General features: G+C 43.7%; 1 protein-coding gene across 1 annotated transcript; it reads right to left on the bottom strand.

The window, feature by feature from the left end:
* Positions 1 to 865: 865 nt before the first annotated feature.
* Positions 866 to 18996, bottom strand: plekhm2 (pleckstrin homology domain containing, family M (with RUN domain) member 2). The gene is made up of 20 exons (XM_079178826.1): positions 18686 to 18996; positions 16665 to 16771; positions 16242 to 16351; positions 16014 to 16113; positions 15816 to 15903; positions 15546 to 15720; positions 14545 to 14604; positions 12786 to 13074; positions 11939 to 12673; positions 11783 to 11852; positions 11125 to 11215; positions 10920 to 10984; positions 10350 to 10438; positions 10018 to 10150; positions 9250 to 9440; positions 8649 to 8714; positions 8116 to 8275; positions 7670 to 7849; positions 6874 to 6990; positions 866 to 6726 (listed from the first exon to the last, which is right to left on the bottom strand). Exons 1-20 carry the CDS (start codon positions 18743 to 18745, stop codon positions 6589 to 6591), a joined length of 3024 nt encoding a protein of 1007 aa, XP_079034952.1. The 5' UTR covers positions 18746 to 18996; the 3' UTR covers positions 866 to 6588.
* Positions 18997 to 19729: the final 733 nt, after the last annotated feature.

Below are 19729 nucleotides of genomic sequence, written 5' to 3'. Positions count from 1 at the left end.
TTATTCCTGAAGTCATTCTCAGGTGACATACGTACTTAAGAGAAAGAGGCTGAAAAGAGAACAGAATGGCTGATACTGTACCTCTACTGTGGTGAAAATGAGGCTGCCGCTGAAGTCTGTATTCGCAGCAATCTGTGCTTCCCTTGTCCTCTCCCTCTTCTCTATCTCTGCATCCGCCAGGCTCCTCTGTTCCACTGATAACTGTGGAATACCGTAATGGACCTAGCACGCAGGCAGCAGCCGACCCTTAACAGCATTTCAGCACAGCGCGCATCCCCACTTCGTAAATAATGCAATAGTCAGTCTGGGGCGGAGAATGGGGAGAATCTGTGGCACGCTCATTATGCAGGGTATAACACGACGAGTGGGGGAAATCTCCTCTTTGATGGGAATGGGTATTCCCTCATCCACACAAGCTGTTTTTGCACACTTTATTTAATTGGTTTTGAAATGTACACACAATTAACAAAATGTAGTACCAGCGCTAGAAGAGAAGCTTCACCCCTATTAGCTTCATTTCCTGATGTACGTCATCACTGGCACAAGACTACACGCCTTCAAGCGCCGTTGGTGGATTTTCAAAGATCCTCTTATTGGACAGCCTCAAAATGCATCATAAACAGGTGACACAATTTGTTTTCTCCAACACACCTGCTTTGATTCAGTGGTCTGGTTTGCTGCAGCTAGATGTATGAAGAGTACATGAAGAGATAAGTAAAGAGGAGGAGGAAAAGGGAGGATGCATGGAAGTGTAGCGCTAAAAGAGAGTGATGAATTAAATTTGCATGAGAAAGTGTAAAAAATGTAGAGCAGAGCAAATGAGAGGAAACACAGTATGATTCCAACATCAGCATCATTTATTGGATAGAAATACAGTGTGCTGTATGGATAATTAAAAGTCTCCTGCTAGAAAGATTGCATTCACCAACTACGGCTAATTATGAGAGCGATATGGTCGATACAACTGCACATGAACGCAACATTACAGAGGTCATCTCAATCAATCTACTGTTTCAACTGAGATTCAAAGTCTTTTGAGAGGTTGAAATTATAAATAGAATATGAAAAAAATCTTTGCGTGGAAAAATACATTCTATAACACCATAAACACAAAAATACTAACAATGGTAATAAACGTCACATAACATAGCAATATAGTCATTCATTCATTTCTTTCAAAACAAACAAACATGTTATGCTGCCAAGTTAAAGGCACTTCACCTCCACATGATGTCATCAGGGTTACTTTTTAATGAAATGACTGCGTTACAATTGGGGGTTTAGAGTTCGAAAGACGTGGGCAGGGAGGGTCTAATGAAAGACGCATCCAGATGAATTATGAAAGGGATCCATTGTTTTTGGAGCTTGACCCAAGCTATGCACTAAAGTCAAACACGCACTTCCCTATAATCCTCTTTGATGCTCTTCTGTATCGTTGTGTGCAGAGAGGACGACACACACTGGGAGAAGAGTTAATGGCTCGTTGAAACCATGGCAGCACAAGTACACCCAAGGTGACATTACGCTGCCAAGATAATATAAAATGTATCTGAACAACACCAGCTGCAACTTGTTGCCCGAGCAACTACAAGATAATGAAAAACACCAGAGACTTTGAACATTTCCCATCTATGCTGTGTTTGATATTGTCTTCTTGTCACTATGGACTCTTTGCAGCTTACATTGCACCGGATACAAAGTTAACTATACTATCTTTAAGTAGATCTATATTCTCAATGTTTAAAAAATTGATTGGCAGAAGCAGTGGTTATTAAATGTTAACCATGTAGTATTTGACAGGTGCTCCAAACTCCAAACTTTAAGATCGGACAGCATGGGACACATACCTGACTTCATTATATTAATAAAACAACAAGGCAGACAGAGATCGTGCTGGGTAGCTTCAACTGGGAATATGAGTAATATCAAGACATAACAGAGTGGTTCTGAAGGCGCTCAGCCACCGACCCTTTGATAAATACCTTACATGGCCAAAAGTATGTGAATGCTAGATGAGTACATAGTTTAACATCTCATTCTGAAGCTATCAGCTTTCAACAAAAACAAAAACCCATTTCTTGGGCTGGCTTTGTGCACGTTGAAACAGGTAAGGGCCTCCTAAAACCGTGGCCCCAAATTTGGAAGCACACTGTTGCCTAAACTATAATTGTATGCTGCAGCATTAGAATTTACTTTAACTGGAACTTTGTCCAAACTAAGGAAAAAACAGCCCCAAACCAAACACCCACTGAGTACTTTTGATCATACGGTGTAAAGGCTAAAACATAAGTATCGTAAAATAAAAAAGGTAAAGTAAGTAGGTTACTCATTACCCTACATGATATATAGAATATCAAAGACAGACCAGACTCTTGTTAATGGGGTTTAAAGAGGAGGTGCATGTGTGACCTCTACTGGTGACTGGGAGGAACTGGAGCTCTATTGAAGAACATACAGCAATAGACGACGCTTATCTGACAATATGTCATTTCCTTTTTTTGTTTGGAAAGCATGGGTTTTCCAGTCATTCTAGCTTAATTGTCTTCCAGCAGTATTGGTTTTAAAATGGTGGTTCTGGGAGTACTGATTTGAAAACAGTGATCAAAGCTGGAAAGTGAGTTTAAAAGTCAGGACTTAAAGTCAGAATGCCGTTTTGTTGTGTGCAGTCTTGTCGCTGACAACCGTCCGTTGACATGCTCCACACTGGTGATTAAAGCAAGAAGAGCAGTGTGCGATGGGGACTACATTTCTTTTTTTAGTTTGACAGTTTACGTAACACACAGCTGCTCTCCTACCTGTGAGTCTTCTGTCCCTGCTCTAACACGACTGCGTTTTGAACGCACGGCATTCCACTGGTTTGACCTACAACAGAGCTGTAGATGTTACAAAGCGGATACACCGGTTCATATAGCGCACGTATCACCACAGGAGCCGAGGTTTTGTTCCAATTTATTCAGTTACGCTGTCCAATCGCAAAGGTTTATTTGTACATTCAAAACCATTATGAACAGTGTAAAACCTTCTGGACATGCACGTATTCATCTGTGTGTGTGTACAGTATGTTATATTTGATTAGTGCTCTATTTACAAATTTAATTAAACCGCTAAACATCATACATATATTACATGCAGTAATACAGTTACGAACAAAAACAAAAAAAAGGCGCTTTTTCACAATGCGTCACTCAGAAGATGTCCTCCATCATTGGCCAGCAATGTCCCACATTCAAAACACCGCTCAAAGAGACTTACTTTAACCTTTTCTTTATATACACTTCATAGGCCACAACTCTATGCAGTTGATTATTCGTCTTTAATCCAACAAACATTTCAAGTATTGCAAGTGTACTCTCCCTGGTCAGAAAAGTCCTAGAGTAATCCACTGGGGGAGACGAATGTAACTACCCAATCCTATTTCGGAACCCACTCAATTATTAAAGGACTTTTACATAAAAACCTTTTTCAACATGTAATATTACTTTGCAGCCTCGTCTGTGTGCGCAAAATAACTTAATAATGCTGCATCAAACCAAAATAGAAAAAAAAAAAGGGGTTTAAAAACACACGGTGAGTCGTAAGGTTTCGGATGTGACGTACCTTTTTCACCTGAGATTAGATTTCTTTGTAAAAAAAAAGCAGACGACGAATGAGACCAAGCGGCACTTAGAAAGGCTTAAAGCACTGATTAATGCTGACATGAAGGTAACACAGTGTGACTGAGAAAGACATTTTGTACATACAATAAATAAGTAACATGTTGTATGTATAGGGCTGGGTATCATTTGAAGGTTTTTGATAGTGGTTATTTTTCAGTATCGAATATAATCACGTATTTTTTACAAAACAAATGTGGCATCATCCAATTAAATGACAATGAGCAAGCATTGTGTGCCAACATTCAATAAGGACACCGTTACGTCTGTCCTTAGAGGGTATCGAGGTTCATACCCAGCCCTACACACACAGCACATATTTTAACACAAAAGAGTAAAAAGAAAAGAAACCAAAAGCCCGACATGAACCTAAGATGATTGTTTAAGTGTTCGAACGCAGTCAGCCAAGTCGTACAGTGTGAGGCAACCACAGAAATAAATAGATAGGGCGTCGTTTAGTGTAAAACGTTTTTGTCCAGTTCAGTCTCGGTTGACAAAAAGGCAACATTGTCATTGCAAAAGAAATCTCCGGCTGATCTCAGCCTTAGTAACGAGAGCGGTGAGACACCGTCATTGGCAGAGCAGCAGTACTCTCATCAGTGTCAACGTTAAGGGCAGATTGAAACACATATACAACCATGTACCGACTATAGTTTGGAGGGAAACTATGAAGGCTTTGGTTTCGGGTCTTCTTATGCTTATTCCGTTTCCAAGTAAAGCTTTGATATCATATGATATCACAGACTATTTTAAAACAAATCGGCGAAGAACTGATGCAACACTTGGCTATTTAAAGTAATAATCTCGGAGATTTGAATTGCCTACTACGAGGTAACACAATGGTGTTTGAGCCGATGGCCCACTGATGACAAGCCGTAGCATGTGCAGCATTATGAACTGGGTGTCTGCGGCGACATTCCCGGGGAAGAAAAATCTCAAGAGGGTGCACAGTTAGTGACGCGTTCACCATCACCCAGCAGCGGTTGGCTCGCCAGAGAGGGCAGGCGGAGCTAACACAACAGACTGGCTCTTCAACTCACTTGCGAGTGAAGCGGTGTACTGGTTACGTTCTGGTCTCGGCTGCTGTTGAGACGGTTACTATGGCGAAACAAACAAAGAAAAGATCGATGACTACAGACAGTGAACACACATCCCGTTTGGATCACTGGCAAGTGGGATCCGAAATAAGACAACTGCAATTACTGCTTTTAGCCAAAGAGAATGACATTGTCTTGCACCACTAAATGACTCGTGTAGAAAGGGATTTTCTAATTTAGCGGAGTGGCCCGATCACACGTGCACAGAGTGCAGCACAGTAACGCGCCACCAACCACTGGTGCAAAGTAACAATGGTGAGCCAGGACAAGTTGTAGCTCTCAGTCAGTAACAGATTCCTCAAATGGACCGTAATTCTTCATTAAATACTTGCCCACACTAAAGGGGGAATATATATATATATATATATATATATATATATATATATATATATATATATATGTCAGACGTCAGTCCCCCGCAAATTGTCCCCACTCAATTAAATAATTTACCAACAATTGTTCCCACTTACTCTGCAAAGGTCGTACAAAAGCACGTTATGATATTAAAACAAAACCATAACTGGTACCATTTAAAAAAAAAAACCCACTAACAGCAAAAAACAATGTGCAAGTCTGCATGGAAGCCTCCACCCGTCTCTACAGAGTGGAGATAAAAGGCAAGTCTGTTGCATTTCCTGATAGTTTTTCTTCTTTTGTTTGAACGTGTGACAAAGTTTAAATTGGTAAAGAACGTCCTCAGATAGAGTATGAGCATGTCACGTACAGTGCAACTGTTAAACATCCAGATATTCTTGGTATTGAGATCCTCATTCTGTATGTGACAAGAATTCAGTGTAGAGGTGTGTGTGCCCTTAGAGAACCTGAAAACTGAATGTCAGACACATACATAACCATCAGTGATTATGCGTTGATACTGTACAGCGCTGTACATTTGCTCTAGAACTGTACCGGTTCACTAAGCAAGGAGTGACTTATCTTCACACAGTCGTGTGACTTGTGCAGGTCAGAGCGCGTTACTTCTGTGTGTGCAAGGCAAGGAGGGTGAACTTTTTCCACGTCGCAAACGAGCATCAACTGCCCCCTTCATGAATGTCTTTCTTGACATACATCAGGTTGATTTTGTTTTTAAGTAAACTTGAATCATTTTCTTTTTTCACTGTGCAGGGAAGCTGCCGGTACCGGGTCCTTGTCTTCCTCTAAATGTGCGTTTCACCATCGCTCCTGTTTACATCTCAAAGTCGAGGTTTACTTTGTGGGGACAGAATTCTCAAACTCAATACAGCAGGAATATATTTGAACGCACCACGTAATGACGACTGGTTTCAAAGTCTTCCAATCACAACTACTGTACATTATGTGCATTCTATAATTATCCATCACCATTTCCTTCAGGGCTTTTTCCATACGGAAAAAAAAAAAAAAAAAATCAAGAAAGAGTCATAACATCTGACCTCAAACTGTTCCTTGATTCAGCATATTTGTTCTGCATTGCTGCTATTTCTTAAGAAGCTCTAACAAAAGAATTATGTCGATGTGTCACTAGAATCAAATACAAATCGGATTTATTGTTCTGTTAATTTCGATTCATTTCACTTCAAGCGAGAATGTCTTGCTGCGATGGGACGTGCCTTATGCATTGCTACTGCTGCAGTTTCTCTGATAGAAACGTTTCATCGGTGAATCAGAGGTGCATCGCGTGCTTGCGCTGCAGTGCATCAACCAATAACCGCGTCTGATTTTCAGCTCAGTTTACAGTGACACAGACTGAATGCCAGAGTGAACTCCGTCTGTCCTGGACCTATGCTAGACTGTTTAACTATCAGTCTGTCTCAGTGGCTACCCACAGGTAAGTGTATGCGTGCATGTGTGTGTGTCTGTCAGCACCAGGGTTCACGCTGGGCTCTGCCTCGGGCCAGACTGTCTGCCCTCTGCCAGGCGCTGTTCATCAGGGCGAGGGCCTCCCCGCAACGCTTCTGCACGGACGGATCCAACACTTCTCTGTGGGGAAGATTAACCTGTGTACAGCGAGGACACAAATGAGGGTTTAACGAGATACAAGATCTTGAATGCTTATGTTTTTAGGACAGCAAATATTGCAATATTACTGACTTTTTTCTTTCTTCCTTGAACCACAATAACGACTAGTGTAACTAGCTTCCTACCTGGAAAACAGCCTTCCATGTGTTGTCTAACGCCTCCAGCAGTCGATCTCTCTCTTCACAGCCGCTGAAGTACAACACCCACGGAGGAAGGAACTGGGTCCGATCTGACGCAAACTCCTACAGAAGGGGGAAAGTTAGACGGCTTACATTAAAGATAAAAACACAAGAGAATTATAGCAGAACTATATACCGGTAAACTGGTATATATAGTGTACTGCCTGCTCAATGTTTACGCCTTTAGACTAAATTGAGCTAATGCTAAAAGAACTAACTTCCTCTTGCTTCGTCTTGGTGCATGCAAGTGGGATATACTGTAGGTCAAACTAAAGATGCTACCCGAGGATGTAACTAGAGTTTAGCTAAACCCAAGACCCACCAGGTCTTAGGTTTAGTTTGAGGAAACGCCTGACCCTGTTAGCTGACTGCTATTCATAACAAAGCAAGTTAGTGCAGTTAGTTTGATACACACAAACTGCAGCGTGATGTATGGCGCGTGTGTCTCGTACGCTTATGAAGCATTGAGAAGCTGGTACTTTCTTACGTTTTAAAAATCATTATTTCATGAATTCAGCTTCTTAATCTGCCAAACATCAGTGACAAATTATATATAAGATTTATGTTATCATGCACACCCTAAGCAAAAGCACAATCCTGAGAGCGCAGGAGAACAAAAAAAAAAAAACAGCTTAAATCAGAGTAGGATATAAACATGTATACATAAAGTAATTCGTTTAAGTCTCGTATAAATCCATACATGGGACTAACACCAAGAGAAGTTAAACAAATGGCCACTCACAATGACACAGTACTCCTTGTCGGCCTCCAGGCTGACGGAAGTGACGTCACAGATGTCGGCGCTGCCGAGCGAACGGAAGAAGCTGGTCTGACAGTCCTGATGGCAGGTGAGCAGCTTCCTGTCTGTCATCACCAGGCAACATGGGATACATGGAGTGGGGGCCACACCTTGAGGGATGACCTGCAGGTATAGTGGCTATAATTTAATTATACCTTTATTATGAACCATTAAGAACATCAGCAACTGGAGTGCGAGTGAACTGTTTTTAGGGAGGAAAACAGCCTCTACGTGCCCACATGGAAGGTTGGGCCGGTGTAAAAATGTTCATTACGGATTGATAACCTATGTGAAACCGATTATTGTCTATCTAGCGTCTATTAAAAGTTTGAGATACATTCAATATTAGAAATGAAAACACACGATGAATGCGTCCTATAACTCGTTACCCCTTTGGAGACGGACTGGCAGAGCAGCAGCATCCAGTCGGCCATGTCCTGCTCATTGTTGGCGCTGAGCTCCAGCGCCGGCCGCTCTGTCAGGATGACATGGAAGGCGTGCGGACGCTCTGCGCTGTTTGAGCGACGGCAGCCTCCACAGCGCTCTCCTCTGTTGGGCACAAGAGGCATGGGAATACATCAGCGAACACCATTTCCTCAGCGTGTCGTTTACCGCTTTTGAACAATAAAGGCCTCCACATTTCAATCAGCTCTAGTCTAATGGGCCTTTTGATTTGTCCTTGTAGGGAAAAGCACAGGAGTAAAACAATCAAATGGATGACGGTTGAATTCCATTTAGCTGTTTCAGTTTCACGGTCCTGGTATTGTGCACGCTGGCTCACTGTCTCTCTGTCAGGACTTACTGGGACGCTTGAATAGAGGAGAGGCGTCGTAATGCTATGAGTGACACTGTGCTATCCTGCAACGACGGCTCAAAGTGTCTGCTGCGAAACGGGACGATCGTTCAACCAGTTGAAGCTTACCGCATAGTGACTGACAGCAGAGGGGCCACATCAGTTCTTTCTGAATACAGGTACAGAATCCCTTTGCTGCAAGAAAAAGAGACAGCTGTTCATATATTCACATAATAAAGCTTGAAGTTCTATTGCAAAAATATAAATTGTTTTCATATAATATTCAGTGTAGGGCTGCACAATATTGGAACACATTATTGGGACATTGCGCTGTTTATTCTCAGATATAGATTGTAATATTCACTCTCTAAGGGGCTCCGGGGGCAAGCTTGAAATGAAAATGTTTTACTTTTATATTTAAATGCATCAATCTGGTGCACTTTAATAGCAAAATTAAGAGGATAATTCTATGAAGAACCTTGTTTTCTGGTAAACGATTTAATCAAAACACATTGGCTGATGACATGTTGAGTACTGGGGATTATGGGAAATGTGATCTACATTTTTGGTACTCAACACACTGGTTTTTCAGGATTACAGTATGTAGTTGTCATTCTTAAATGCAATAAATATTACAATGAGAAGTGACATGAGTATGGAACCCAGCTGATCTCAAGGAATGTATCGATACCAGCTGAACGGGTTACCGGCGTGTGTGACCTGCCCACACCTGAGAACGAGGTAGCAGCTTTTCCAGAGCTCTTTGCCCAGGTAGGTGCTTCCAGCCCGGTACTGCAGAGCCCCCTCCTTGGTGCTGGAAGGTAGTCCAGAGATTGGTGGGCCACCCTGGGGTGACAAAGTCATGTCCAGAGGATCCTCCCAGTGGACCAGTGAGTACAGTTGGATAGACACGTCACATACCTGGAGAAACAGGAAAGTATTAGTTTACCACTGCGCCGAAAGTCAGCCAAAGAACAGGAAAGTGGTCAAAAAAATAATGTTATCATAAGAGACTCCCAAACTTTATAGAATTATGGAAAAAAACTTCCAGGCCTCCATTTAATTCAATTCATATATAATATGAAACTTTGACATCCAGAGACTTAGGTGAAGTATTTATCACAGTGAGCATTGTGTGCGATATTCTGTCGTCAACATCAAGTCATTATTACATGGTGATGCAGTCCAAAATAAGTCCCATGTATACAAACATGATTAAATGCATTTTTACCCGCTTAATGCATCTAGAAATGAAAACGCTGTGTATTTGTGAGTGTTGCAGTTTGACACACTAGCTATGATTTGTGATTACTTGTGTCACAGATTTACCCAAAAAGTTTCTGTTCTTTCACTTGAGTTTCTAGTAAAGTCAAAGGCTTGAAAACTCTAAACCAGTAAAGAAAATCTTTCCTGAGATTTTGTAATTTAGTTTAGTTTAGTAGACCAGACCAGTAAGGAAGAGCTGATGCAGTATATGAGAAGTTTAACGCGTCTGTACCTCACACTGAGACTCCTGGGAGACAAACTTCGTGAGAGCCAGTTTTTCCATGGTAGCATCCGTCAGCACAGAGGGGTAAGGAGGCTCACGACAGCCCTTCACCATTGCTGACTGGAGAACAGACAAGAACCACCTGGATGTGAAGAAGGATGGATTGGATAAGTTCAACAATCATCAATCATCCATTTTGTGACGTGCCCTGTGTGGCTCACAATACTAATCACATATAGACACGCGAGTAGTTGGGATTTTGTGCACGCTGGCTCGTTGCAAAGAGTTTATGGAGTCAGAGAACCAAGAAACACGAGGCAGAGATATACAGGTACACTCACAGAGTCAGGGAGGCATCAGCCGTGTCCAACAGGAATTTTCTTCGTCTGTTGGTGCAAACCACCGCCACCGTCTGTTGGTCAAGGCCCACCTAAAAGGAAAACAGCATTGCAACTGATATATCAGACACCAAACTACCATTGTGCTCCACTACCCCAGCTGTCACATCTTGCTGGAGTCTAATATGTTCATAAATATCTTGTTATTAACTCGACATAGATCACATTTTGGACCATGCAGTTTCCCATAAGCGCTGTCTGCCGGCCAAACAGCAAGTTTATTATATACCTCTTTCATTCTAATATAATAGTTTTAATTAACAAGTAGCAATTTGCTCTGATTGTAACTTTGGCAACTACAAGCCTCCGCATGATGATAAATAAAACGTGCCCATCTGTCTGCATCAGTCCCGGCCCCCACATGCCCTCTATGAATGTGTTTGGTCTCAACACACCGTAAGAAGACAACATGAAAGGGTTTGTGGAAACGTGTGTGTGTAAAATAACAGCGGCCCAGGCCATGGATATATGTGAGAAAAAAAAATAGTAAATTCTGTTGTGGAGGACACTTACTGAAAGATAGTCCAGCTCATTATAGGAAACAGCATCTTCCACAGTGTAGGGCTTCTCTGCTGCACCTGTGGAGGAAAACAAAAGTACAACCAAGACATGCAGTGGGCACATGTTAATGTAAAGTATTCCGTACTCCCCAAAACGTAAGGAAATTGCAATGTCTGTTTCCCCATGTGTGAAAGAAATGTTGTTTTTAAGCACTTACCCTTCCTAAGCAGGTAGATGTAACAGTCAGTCAGCAGCAGGTAAAGGGGCTGCAGGTCCCCCTCCATGTGGCCTGTGCTCATTCTCGCCATCTGAAAACACAGAGATAGATTCTGTCAAATGTCTCCAACCTCCACGTTCATCTGTGTCAAACTGTTAGTTCGTTACTATAGTCGGTTATTTTGTAGACATCATCCGCTGTAAGTTCTCATCATTTATCACAAACGAGTGCACTCTTTATTCCCTTGACACTTGAAATTATTTAGGCTAATTAAGCTAATAATTAACCAGCTTTTTTGTTTGTTTGTGTGGGCGTGTGTTAACAAGCTTATACCAGACAGGTACATTGCTACAGCCTGAGTAAAAGCAGTTCAAATGCAGTTGGCAAACTGAGCCTTGCAACACTTCCACTGAGCAACAGTCTCCAAAACCACTTCTTCCACTTACTGTCAGAGTTAAACACCAAAACTGACTGAAAGACGTGTGGGAGACGATACATTTTCTAGACGATTGAAAACAGGCCTGGTAAAAGACCGTGACATCACTGTGCTGCTTTATTTCTCTAAATATTACTATTTGATCGACACATTCACATTTTATCCAAAAGATGTAACGTCTCTCAATAGAAATAAAATATAACAACAATCCTCTGTCTTCACCTTGAAGAGCTGCTCCTCGTTCTCTCTGAATACATGAATCATGAGAAGAAGCAAGTGATTGTTGTCCACCCTGAAATATAAAATATGAAGAACATTAAACATACTTTGAACAACATTACAACAACAGACAATATGTTCTTTTTACAAACTCCTTACTTAAACTCTGCAGGATGAGAATTCTCCGCTTCCTCAGTAAACACCTCTGTGTCTTCCTCCCCGGTCTTCATCTCCGGCTCTTGTCCTGCTGACGCTTTTGCATCTCCATCATCTTTAAGGCCAACTGAAAGAGTTTGCGAGTGACTATGCTCTGCAGAGTCATGGTGGCCACCACCCGAGGGAGCAGAGTCTGAACTGTTGGGGGTAAAGCAGCGTAGGTCTGTAGGCTCAGCAGGGGCCTGCAGGAAGAGAGACGTCTCTCCTGGGGCTGGGTCAGGTGGCTCACCCTCTGAATCCTCCCGAAAGGGCTGCTGCGTAGGGGGCTCGGGACCCCGGTCACGGTCGGCGCCACTTTTCTCCTCCCCCTCCTCCTCCTCTCGTTGCTCCCAGGCCTCCTCCCTATCCAGAGCCCCGTTGAGCCGGTCCATGACGTCACGGAGCGGTTGGCCCACGGTGTCCATGGAGGTGTCCGGCATCTCTGGGAGCCGCAGGAGGCCTTCTACTCCGTCCTCGTCTCCTTCCTCCACAACCTCCGATCCCACCCGGCTTCTCCTCAGCTCAGCCTCTGCATCCGGCTGGATTACAGCGCCGTTCAATGAATCCACATCCTCCGAAGACCGGAGGCTGTTGCCCATTTCCACGTGCTCAGAGGAGACAGAGTTATGGAGGCTGCTGATGGAATCTGTGGAGCCCCTCCCTCGTCGCTTCTTGGCTGTTTTCCTTCGTCTGGCCATCCTGGAAGACCAGAACGGTTAGCTGTGGTTCCTCCATTCTAATACAATTACGACAACTGTGCAGATAGAAAGTGAGCGGACGAGCCCTGAAACTGAACCTGTTGCTACCGTACCTGATGACCTCCAGCTCGCCGCCGGTGCTCTCCGTGTCATCTACAGCGGTGACGGAATAGTAGCAGCTGGCCAAGTGAACCGGCGTGACGTCGGCCGAGGTGTTGGTGGTGTTGGTGTCCGAGTCCTCGTTGAAGGGGTTGTGTCTGTACGTTGGGCTGTGCGCAGCGAGATGAGCTGCTGCCATCACCTTCACAGTGCCAGCGGAAAGGACCACCGTGTCGCTGATGACTGTCTGGGGATCAGAGCCACTGGATCGTGGGCAGCTGGCCTGGTCAGTCAAGTCACCCTCTGACATTAAAAGATACAGCGCGAGTTAAAGTAGCAGTCACCCACATGTAGTTATGAATATACATAAGAATTACACGGAATTTTTGCTTCCACTGTCTCGCCGGTAAGTTGAGTAATTAACTTAGAAATCAGAAAGTTTGACTATAGAAAGTAATTTTGAGCCGTTTCTATCCATGCACATTCAAAAATGTGTCTTTTTTTTTGTTCATGTTTCATCACCAATAGAAAGTTGACCAACGAGACATTTTCACAAAAACTCTGCGTGTTTCTTCATCAGCATCGCACACAAACAAATGTTAAAGGCCGCAGTGTCCCTTGTAGTTCTTTGGCAGCGTCAGAGAGAGAGAGGCACAAAAAAACGCAATGCGCAAGACATCAAGTAGGTGCACGGACAGCAGCTTACTTCATGGCACTGGCCTAGGTCAAGCATTACCTCTGCAGTTAGAGATGGGTCATACTAAACAAATATTGAAATAATACAATTTGGAGGAATTTGCATTTTTGATTCTGATCCTGTGGCAAAGGAACCAATTTAAAAACTACTTTTCTTAACCGCTGTATGGCCGTCAAAACTACAAACCACTGACAAGCTTACTGCAAGCCGACGCTGTAATACATTTCAAGGAATTTGCATTCTATGTACTTAAGCAACTGTTCCTGATTGTTACCTCACACTACAGTTGAGCTGAACCGAGACCAGTGCCACACATCACACAGGAAGACAACAATGCGCCAGACAAACAGTGTAATGGAGACAGACTGGACGAGGTGAGTACCGGGGCAGTACACCAGGCGGTTATCTTGTTGCGGTTAAACAAAAAGGCAGAGTGAGCATTCGGATCATTCCCAAGATGAGTAACGCAACGTGCAGAACGTGACAGATAGCAGCTCCATGTACCCGCCCAACACTGAATTCCCAGAGAACCAAAGAGCTGCGCTTCCTCCCAAACTTACCTGTCAACCTGTTCATTATGACGACACCTTGTGTTTTTGTTTGATAATTCAAATCATACAATGAGCATTAAGAGAAGCTTTACTAAAAATGTGCGTGGGCTTTACTAGACATTCAAATACTACTGTCAAAAGCAGGCTTTCAGTTAGTTCATACCTCATGTTTCATGGAGGTTAACATAAAGCTTTGAGCACATGAATTACAGTGATCTAAGTCATATGCCTGCCACATCACTTCATTTATATCGTTAGCTGAAAGTGTGCCACACAGCGTTACATCCAAACACACATCCCCTCCGACTGAATCCATTCCCAAAAATTAGAATCACTTTGACCCCAGCCCCTTTGATTGTGCTTCTTTCCATGTCCTCAGATCAGCAGTGTTTTGCACCAGCTAGCTGACTAGCGCATATAGCATGCATTACGCACAGACTGAGGGATGGCCATGCTAGATAGGAGGGAGGGGGGGGGGGGGGGGGGGGGGACAGCAGGAAGGGGATGGGTTGACCAATGTCCCACCTTCCCAGTCTGCACTTGGCAATGACTGCAACACGGGGAAGATGTCACCGAAATCATAATCTAAAACAAAAAAAAAGGAAGGTTGACATTCAATATTAGAGAGAGATGGAGTGGAGACAGGAGAGAGGAGATTACAATGGAAGAGAGAAAATAACATGACATATGGTGTATGAAATAACGGAATCGATGGGGACGAATAGACAAAGTGGGAACTAAAACTAAAAGAGGGAAACTGACTCAGTACTTTGTGCAGAGTGACGAGGAAAGCATTGAGTGAGCGTTGCAATCACCCCGATGAGAACATTCTGTAACCGCGGAGCCTCCGGACGCCAAGTGATCCATTTGATGAAATGCACTTTGGTATTCGTGAGTCACAAGAGTCCGCCAAGGATCAATCTAACTTCTGCTTCAACATGCCGTCAGCTTGACATCACTCTCTGAATTTGTGCCTCAGCATACGAGTGTGTACTTGTGGCCTGATCCAAGCATGAACCCGAAATAAATGCTGCCATTCTGCACTACAGTCGCATCATGATTAGTCCTATAGTGTCCAGATTAGAGGCACACAGCGGCACATAGAACTGCCACTAGATTCATGATGAGGCTAATTCAAAGGATAGCAGTACTGGCTGTTCAATAGTGATTCAGAATTAAAAGTAAGTTATGTGTCCAAATGATTATTGAACCAGTTAATCGAACTGTGTGTCCCTCCTCTAAAAGTAGTCAACCACTGGTGATTAAGTGAAGCAAAGGTTTAAATATAACTGGTCCGAGCTGATACTATGGATCGGTATCAAGGCGTATATTATTAGATCACTATCAGCAAAAATAAAAGGATTTAAGATTTATTCATCTCTGACTGTAACACATCTGTTATCTCTCCCCTCGTATTAGCAAAGAGCAGTGTACAAAACCTTCAGCTAGCCGGCGCTTCCGCCTCTAAACACCGGGATTGGCATCGGAGCCGACGAGAGCTAATCGGGACCCACCCCACTGCTTACCTTCACTGGAGGGGGCGATGGCGCTGTCGTCCCACTCCAGGTTGGTGGAGGTGAGGGAGGTGAAGGAGTGCAGGGACAAGCTGTCTGAGCTGGGCAGCCGTTCCTCGAAGTCCAGCAGGTTCTGGGGTTTGTAGTATTCTGGCATGTAGGGGGCCACGTCCAGATAGGGCACATCCTGCACCAGCAGGACCCAAGAGAAACGTTACACGCATGCCTGCTCTCGCTTAGGAGCTGCATTTCTATTGATATTGTGGTGAAACACATGCTAACCAGCTCCAGATCAAAGCGAATGAACTCCAGGCCGGACACCAGCGTGAGGAAGAGCGTGAGGTGGTCGTGACTGCAGACCAGTGCGTTCCTAGCAGAGACGATAGCTTCATGTGAGTGACAAGACATTCACTTTAACCACTAAAATACTTGAGTACATTTTCTTCAGGTACTCAAGTTCAGGGTAACTGAATCACTTACTTGAAATAATACTTCTGCAGTAATCCTTGGTTCTCCTGGAAGAGGCGTAGATAGCTCTCTAACGAGCTCTCACTCAATGCCAGGTATAACCATGCTCGGCCTACGCAGAACAGAGAAGAGTTATTTTCTATGAATGTAACCCATCCAATCATGATCGATGCTTCCCCCCCGCAAACATAAATCCTGTGCGTGCGAGTGTGTTTGAGGGAGTGCGGGGGGATGTCTCACTTCGACCGAGGTTGGTTGCTATGTGCTGAAGCTCATCTATCTGCCGGACAGCCTCTTTCCTGGTGAAGTGAAGGACCAGGACCCAGTAGCCCGAGGAGATGTCCTGCAGGCTGTAATGCAGAACACCAGTAAATAGCATCACATGCGCGAGGCGAAAAAAGGGGCAACGGGAGTAGAGTGATGACACAAGAGCTACATTTTCACAGCAATGGAACCGTAATATACTCCAAGTATCCACACCTAGATCAAATACTTGTAGCTTGCGTCTAAAACATGTCATAATTGTGACAGTTAACGTGGACACGAGGTGCAGAAAATACAGAAATAAGATTCATATGACAAATAAAAACAAGTCAGATTTCTATTTGGTCTATGCACCTTCCCTCTCTCCAGTGTGCAGATTACTGGCAGTAAGTCTCTTACCCGTACAGCAGAGCATGGTCAAGGTGCTCACAGAGACGCTGAAGGACCCGGTCGTGGTTTCGGATAGCTGGAGTCTCATCTTCGCAGGCCGCAAAGTAACTCTGCAACTACAGAGAGACATGGTTTCTCTGCTGTTAGTTTGGAGAGGGGCATTTCTAAAACTCACATTCCAGTGACAGAAATTGCAATTATTTCTCAAAAACTGATCGTGTTTGGAAAAGTTATTACAAAAAGGACAGACCTTCAAAGTTATACCTATTAAGCTATTTCATTTTTTAATGGATAAGTTGGCTTTATTAGGACGGTATGGCTTAGTTGCATGGATCTGGAGAGGAATGTACTATGTGTGCCGGGGGGTCACCACGCAGTGTACACCGTTACCGGTACTCGGTTGGTATCAGTGGCTGCTCAGCAAATTTGTCATGTTGAATCGTTCTCTAAGGAAGTTGGTGAAAGAGCTTTCAAAAACAAACATGCAAACAAGCCACACTGTTGTGTACTTTTTGGCTGTAATGAATGTCTAACCTGATGATCAAGTCATCTCATTATTTTTGGCTCTGTGCTCCCGCAAACTACATTTTAAACAGAACAGTAACAACAGTATGAGCAGATACTGGCCATTAAGGGTGCTAAATGGTGTTCACATCCATATGGGGTGAACGCTGAAAGAATTGTAGATGATCCAAGGTTTAGGACGGTGCAGCAGGACAATGATCCTATAGTGGAACAAGCAGTCAAAGTAATCAAGGAATTCAGTGTCGAGCAGTGGAATGTTTCCGACCTAAGTCCAGCTAAGTATGTGTTTTTCTGTTGGGATTTACTGCTATGATTTCACTGCTGAAGACCAAACAAGCAGTGGGTGAGCTGGCTGCAGCACAGGTCTGACAGAGCATCACCAGAGAAGACACCAAGGGCCTGCTGATGTCTGTGGATTGGAGCCTTAAACCAGTCATGGGACACGGCTGTGAAGGATATGCAACCAAGTGTATTTGGTCCCCTTCACATTCCTACTCCTATCTGATGTAGATGTAATTAACGATCAAGGTGCCACTTTCACCCTTATAGGCGTTTACATATTAAATCCAACGTGCTGGCGTACAGAGCAAAAAGCCACAAGACACAATGTTCGATGCCGGCAGCTCTACTGACAGGTACGTGGTTCATGATGTTTCATTGTCATCCAACATCCTGCAGCGTGCCACAAACCCTTCAGCACAACCAACTAAAGTGTAGGTCGGAGTAGCTTTGAGGGTTTTGACCCAAAGAACAATAATTTGAATCCTTTGACATGACTAAGCTATGTTTGTTTGAGGTAAACAATGTACTCCTTCTTGGAAGCTTGAGGCACACGATTTCATAAGCACTTTTATGGTCCTTATGCAGTCTTTACGATAGACGAGATAAACGAGGGTGATTAGAAAAAGGTGGATTAAGGAAGTAATACGCAGTACTGGGCTTGATTCATTGCATTAAAGACTAGTAATGGGAAAGTGAATGTACAAGCATGCAGAAAGTCCAGGAAGAAGATGCAATGCTGTCTGTCAAGTTGTGAGAAAGGTAGTCTCTCAATCACATCAGGCACAATTGGCCAAACAAATCTAAAACTCCTAACTCTAACATTCCATAACTCTAAAAAGGGAAGTTAGGAGCAAAAATCTCCTGTGTTGCAAATATGTGTGTCCTGATGTAGCTGCAGGTGTGTTTACAACACATACCGCAGTGGGCAGACACAGGGGATTGATGCCACTGTGGTACACCGTGGTCGAAAAGAGAAACTAAAACCACAACACCGTAGAACATACAAGTGAATTCAGAAATCGTAGAGAATAGTCTACATGCTATTTGTGTCAGTAAGGGAAAGGCCCTCTCTGGTAGCAGCCAGCTGGTAATGTCCCACCGACTTGAAAGTTGCCCTCTCTGGCAGACAAAAGATGACCTGTCGTTAGCTACAGTCATTCACGTGAAAACACTTCAATTTAGTGGCAACGTTCAAGTGTGCTGACCAAACGGACGGCACTTACCTTCTTGACAGACAAGGAGATGTTTTCCAATATGCGATCCTTTACTTTCAGTTGATCCATCACTGGTCTGCTGGCAGCTCACAGCAAGCCTGTCAGCTGACTCCTGAGACAGAGCTCTTGTTTTGCTAAAGCTAACGCCCGTCTAAGCTAGCTAGCTCACATTATCTTGCCCTCCAAAGCAGTGGGCTGCCAAACTAGCGACACGGCGGTGGCTGTCAGTTGTCCACGTTCAATACGGCAGCACCGCTAGTCCACAACCACCATGTTAGTGCCCGAGCAAGTGGCGTGATCAGTCAACCGCTGTCAGCGGATCCGGTTAGCCAAGTGATGTTTAGCTTCGCGTTAGCTTTAGCCACTTGACTTTTTTTTTTAACGCTGGACCTCAGGGTGGGGGTGGCTAGCAAGTTCTGAATCCAACCCAGGATAACTTTTAGTAGCATTTGTGGTTATCATGCTCTTAGTTTCATCACTGTGGCTAGCTGTTGTAAACTACTTTACATTACCTTGTCGCCTATATGTATATATAAGTTATATATAAGTTTATACATGACATCAAAGTCACGGATGCTAGGGTTACTTTTTGTGCTACTACTGACCGAACGCCAACTGTTTGAGTGGGAAGTGGCCGTCGGTGGGTTACGTCACCACTAGCCCCAATACGGCTTATTATGGGAGGGCTATGCCGACTGAACCGCGTTCAAAAGCATGACTATTTAAAGTTTCATTTCCTCCGCTTTGTGCAAACAGACAATGACTTGATTTCAGACCAATAGAACCAACTCCTCAATTCGGCGTGCGTGCAACTCGATATTATAACTTATTCATCAATAAATCTGCGTTGTGAATTGCTTCATCCTGTCCTTATTCAGACTGACTGCGTGCAAAGCAAATCACGTGGAAGAGGCTAAAGCACCGTCATTGACACTGCAATGTTGATTAGAATGTCAACTGACCGGTATTTGATCAGAATTCGTTTAAAGTCTTCAGTTAAGTAATGTCGTAGATATGCGTGTTTTGTTTTTTGCAAAGCAGCTGCTCAAATGA

This window comes from Pholis gunnellus, assembly GCF_910591455.1.
Source record: "Pholis gunnellus genome assembly, chromosome: 2".
Classification (NCBI taxonomy): domain Eukaryota; kingdom Metazoa; phylum Chordata; class Actinopteri; order Perciformes; family Pholidae; genus Pholis; species Pholis gunnellus.
This window is presented reverse-complemented; position numbering and strand designations above follow the sequence as displayed.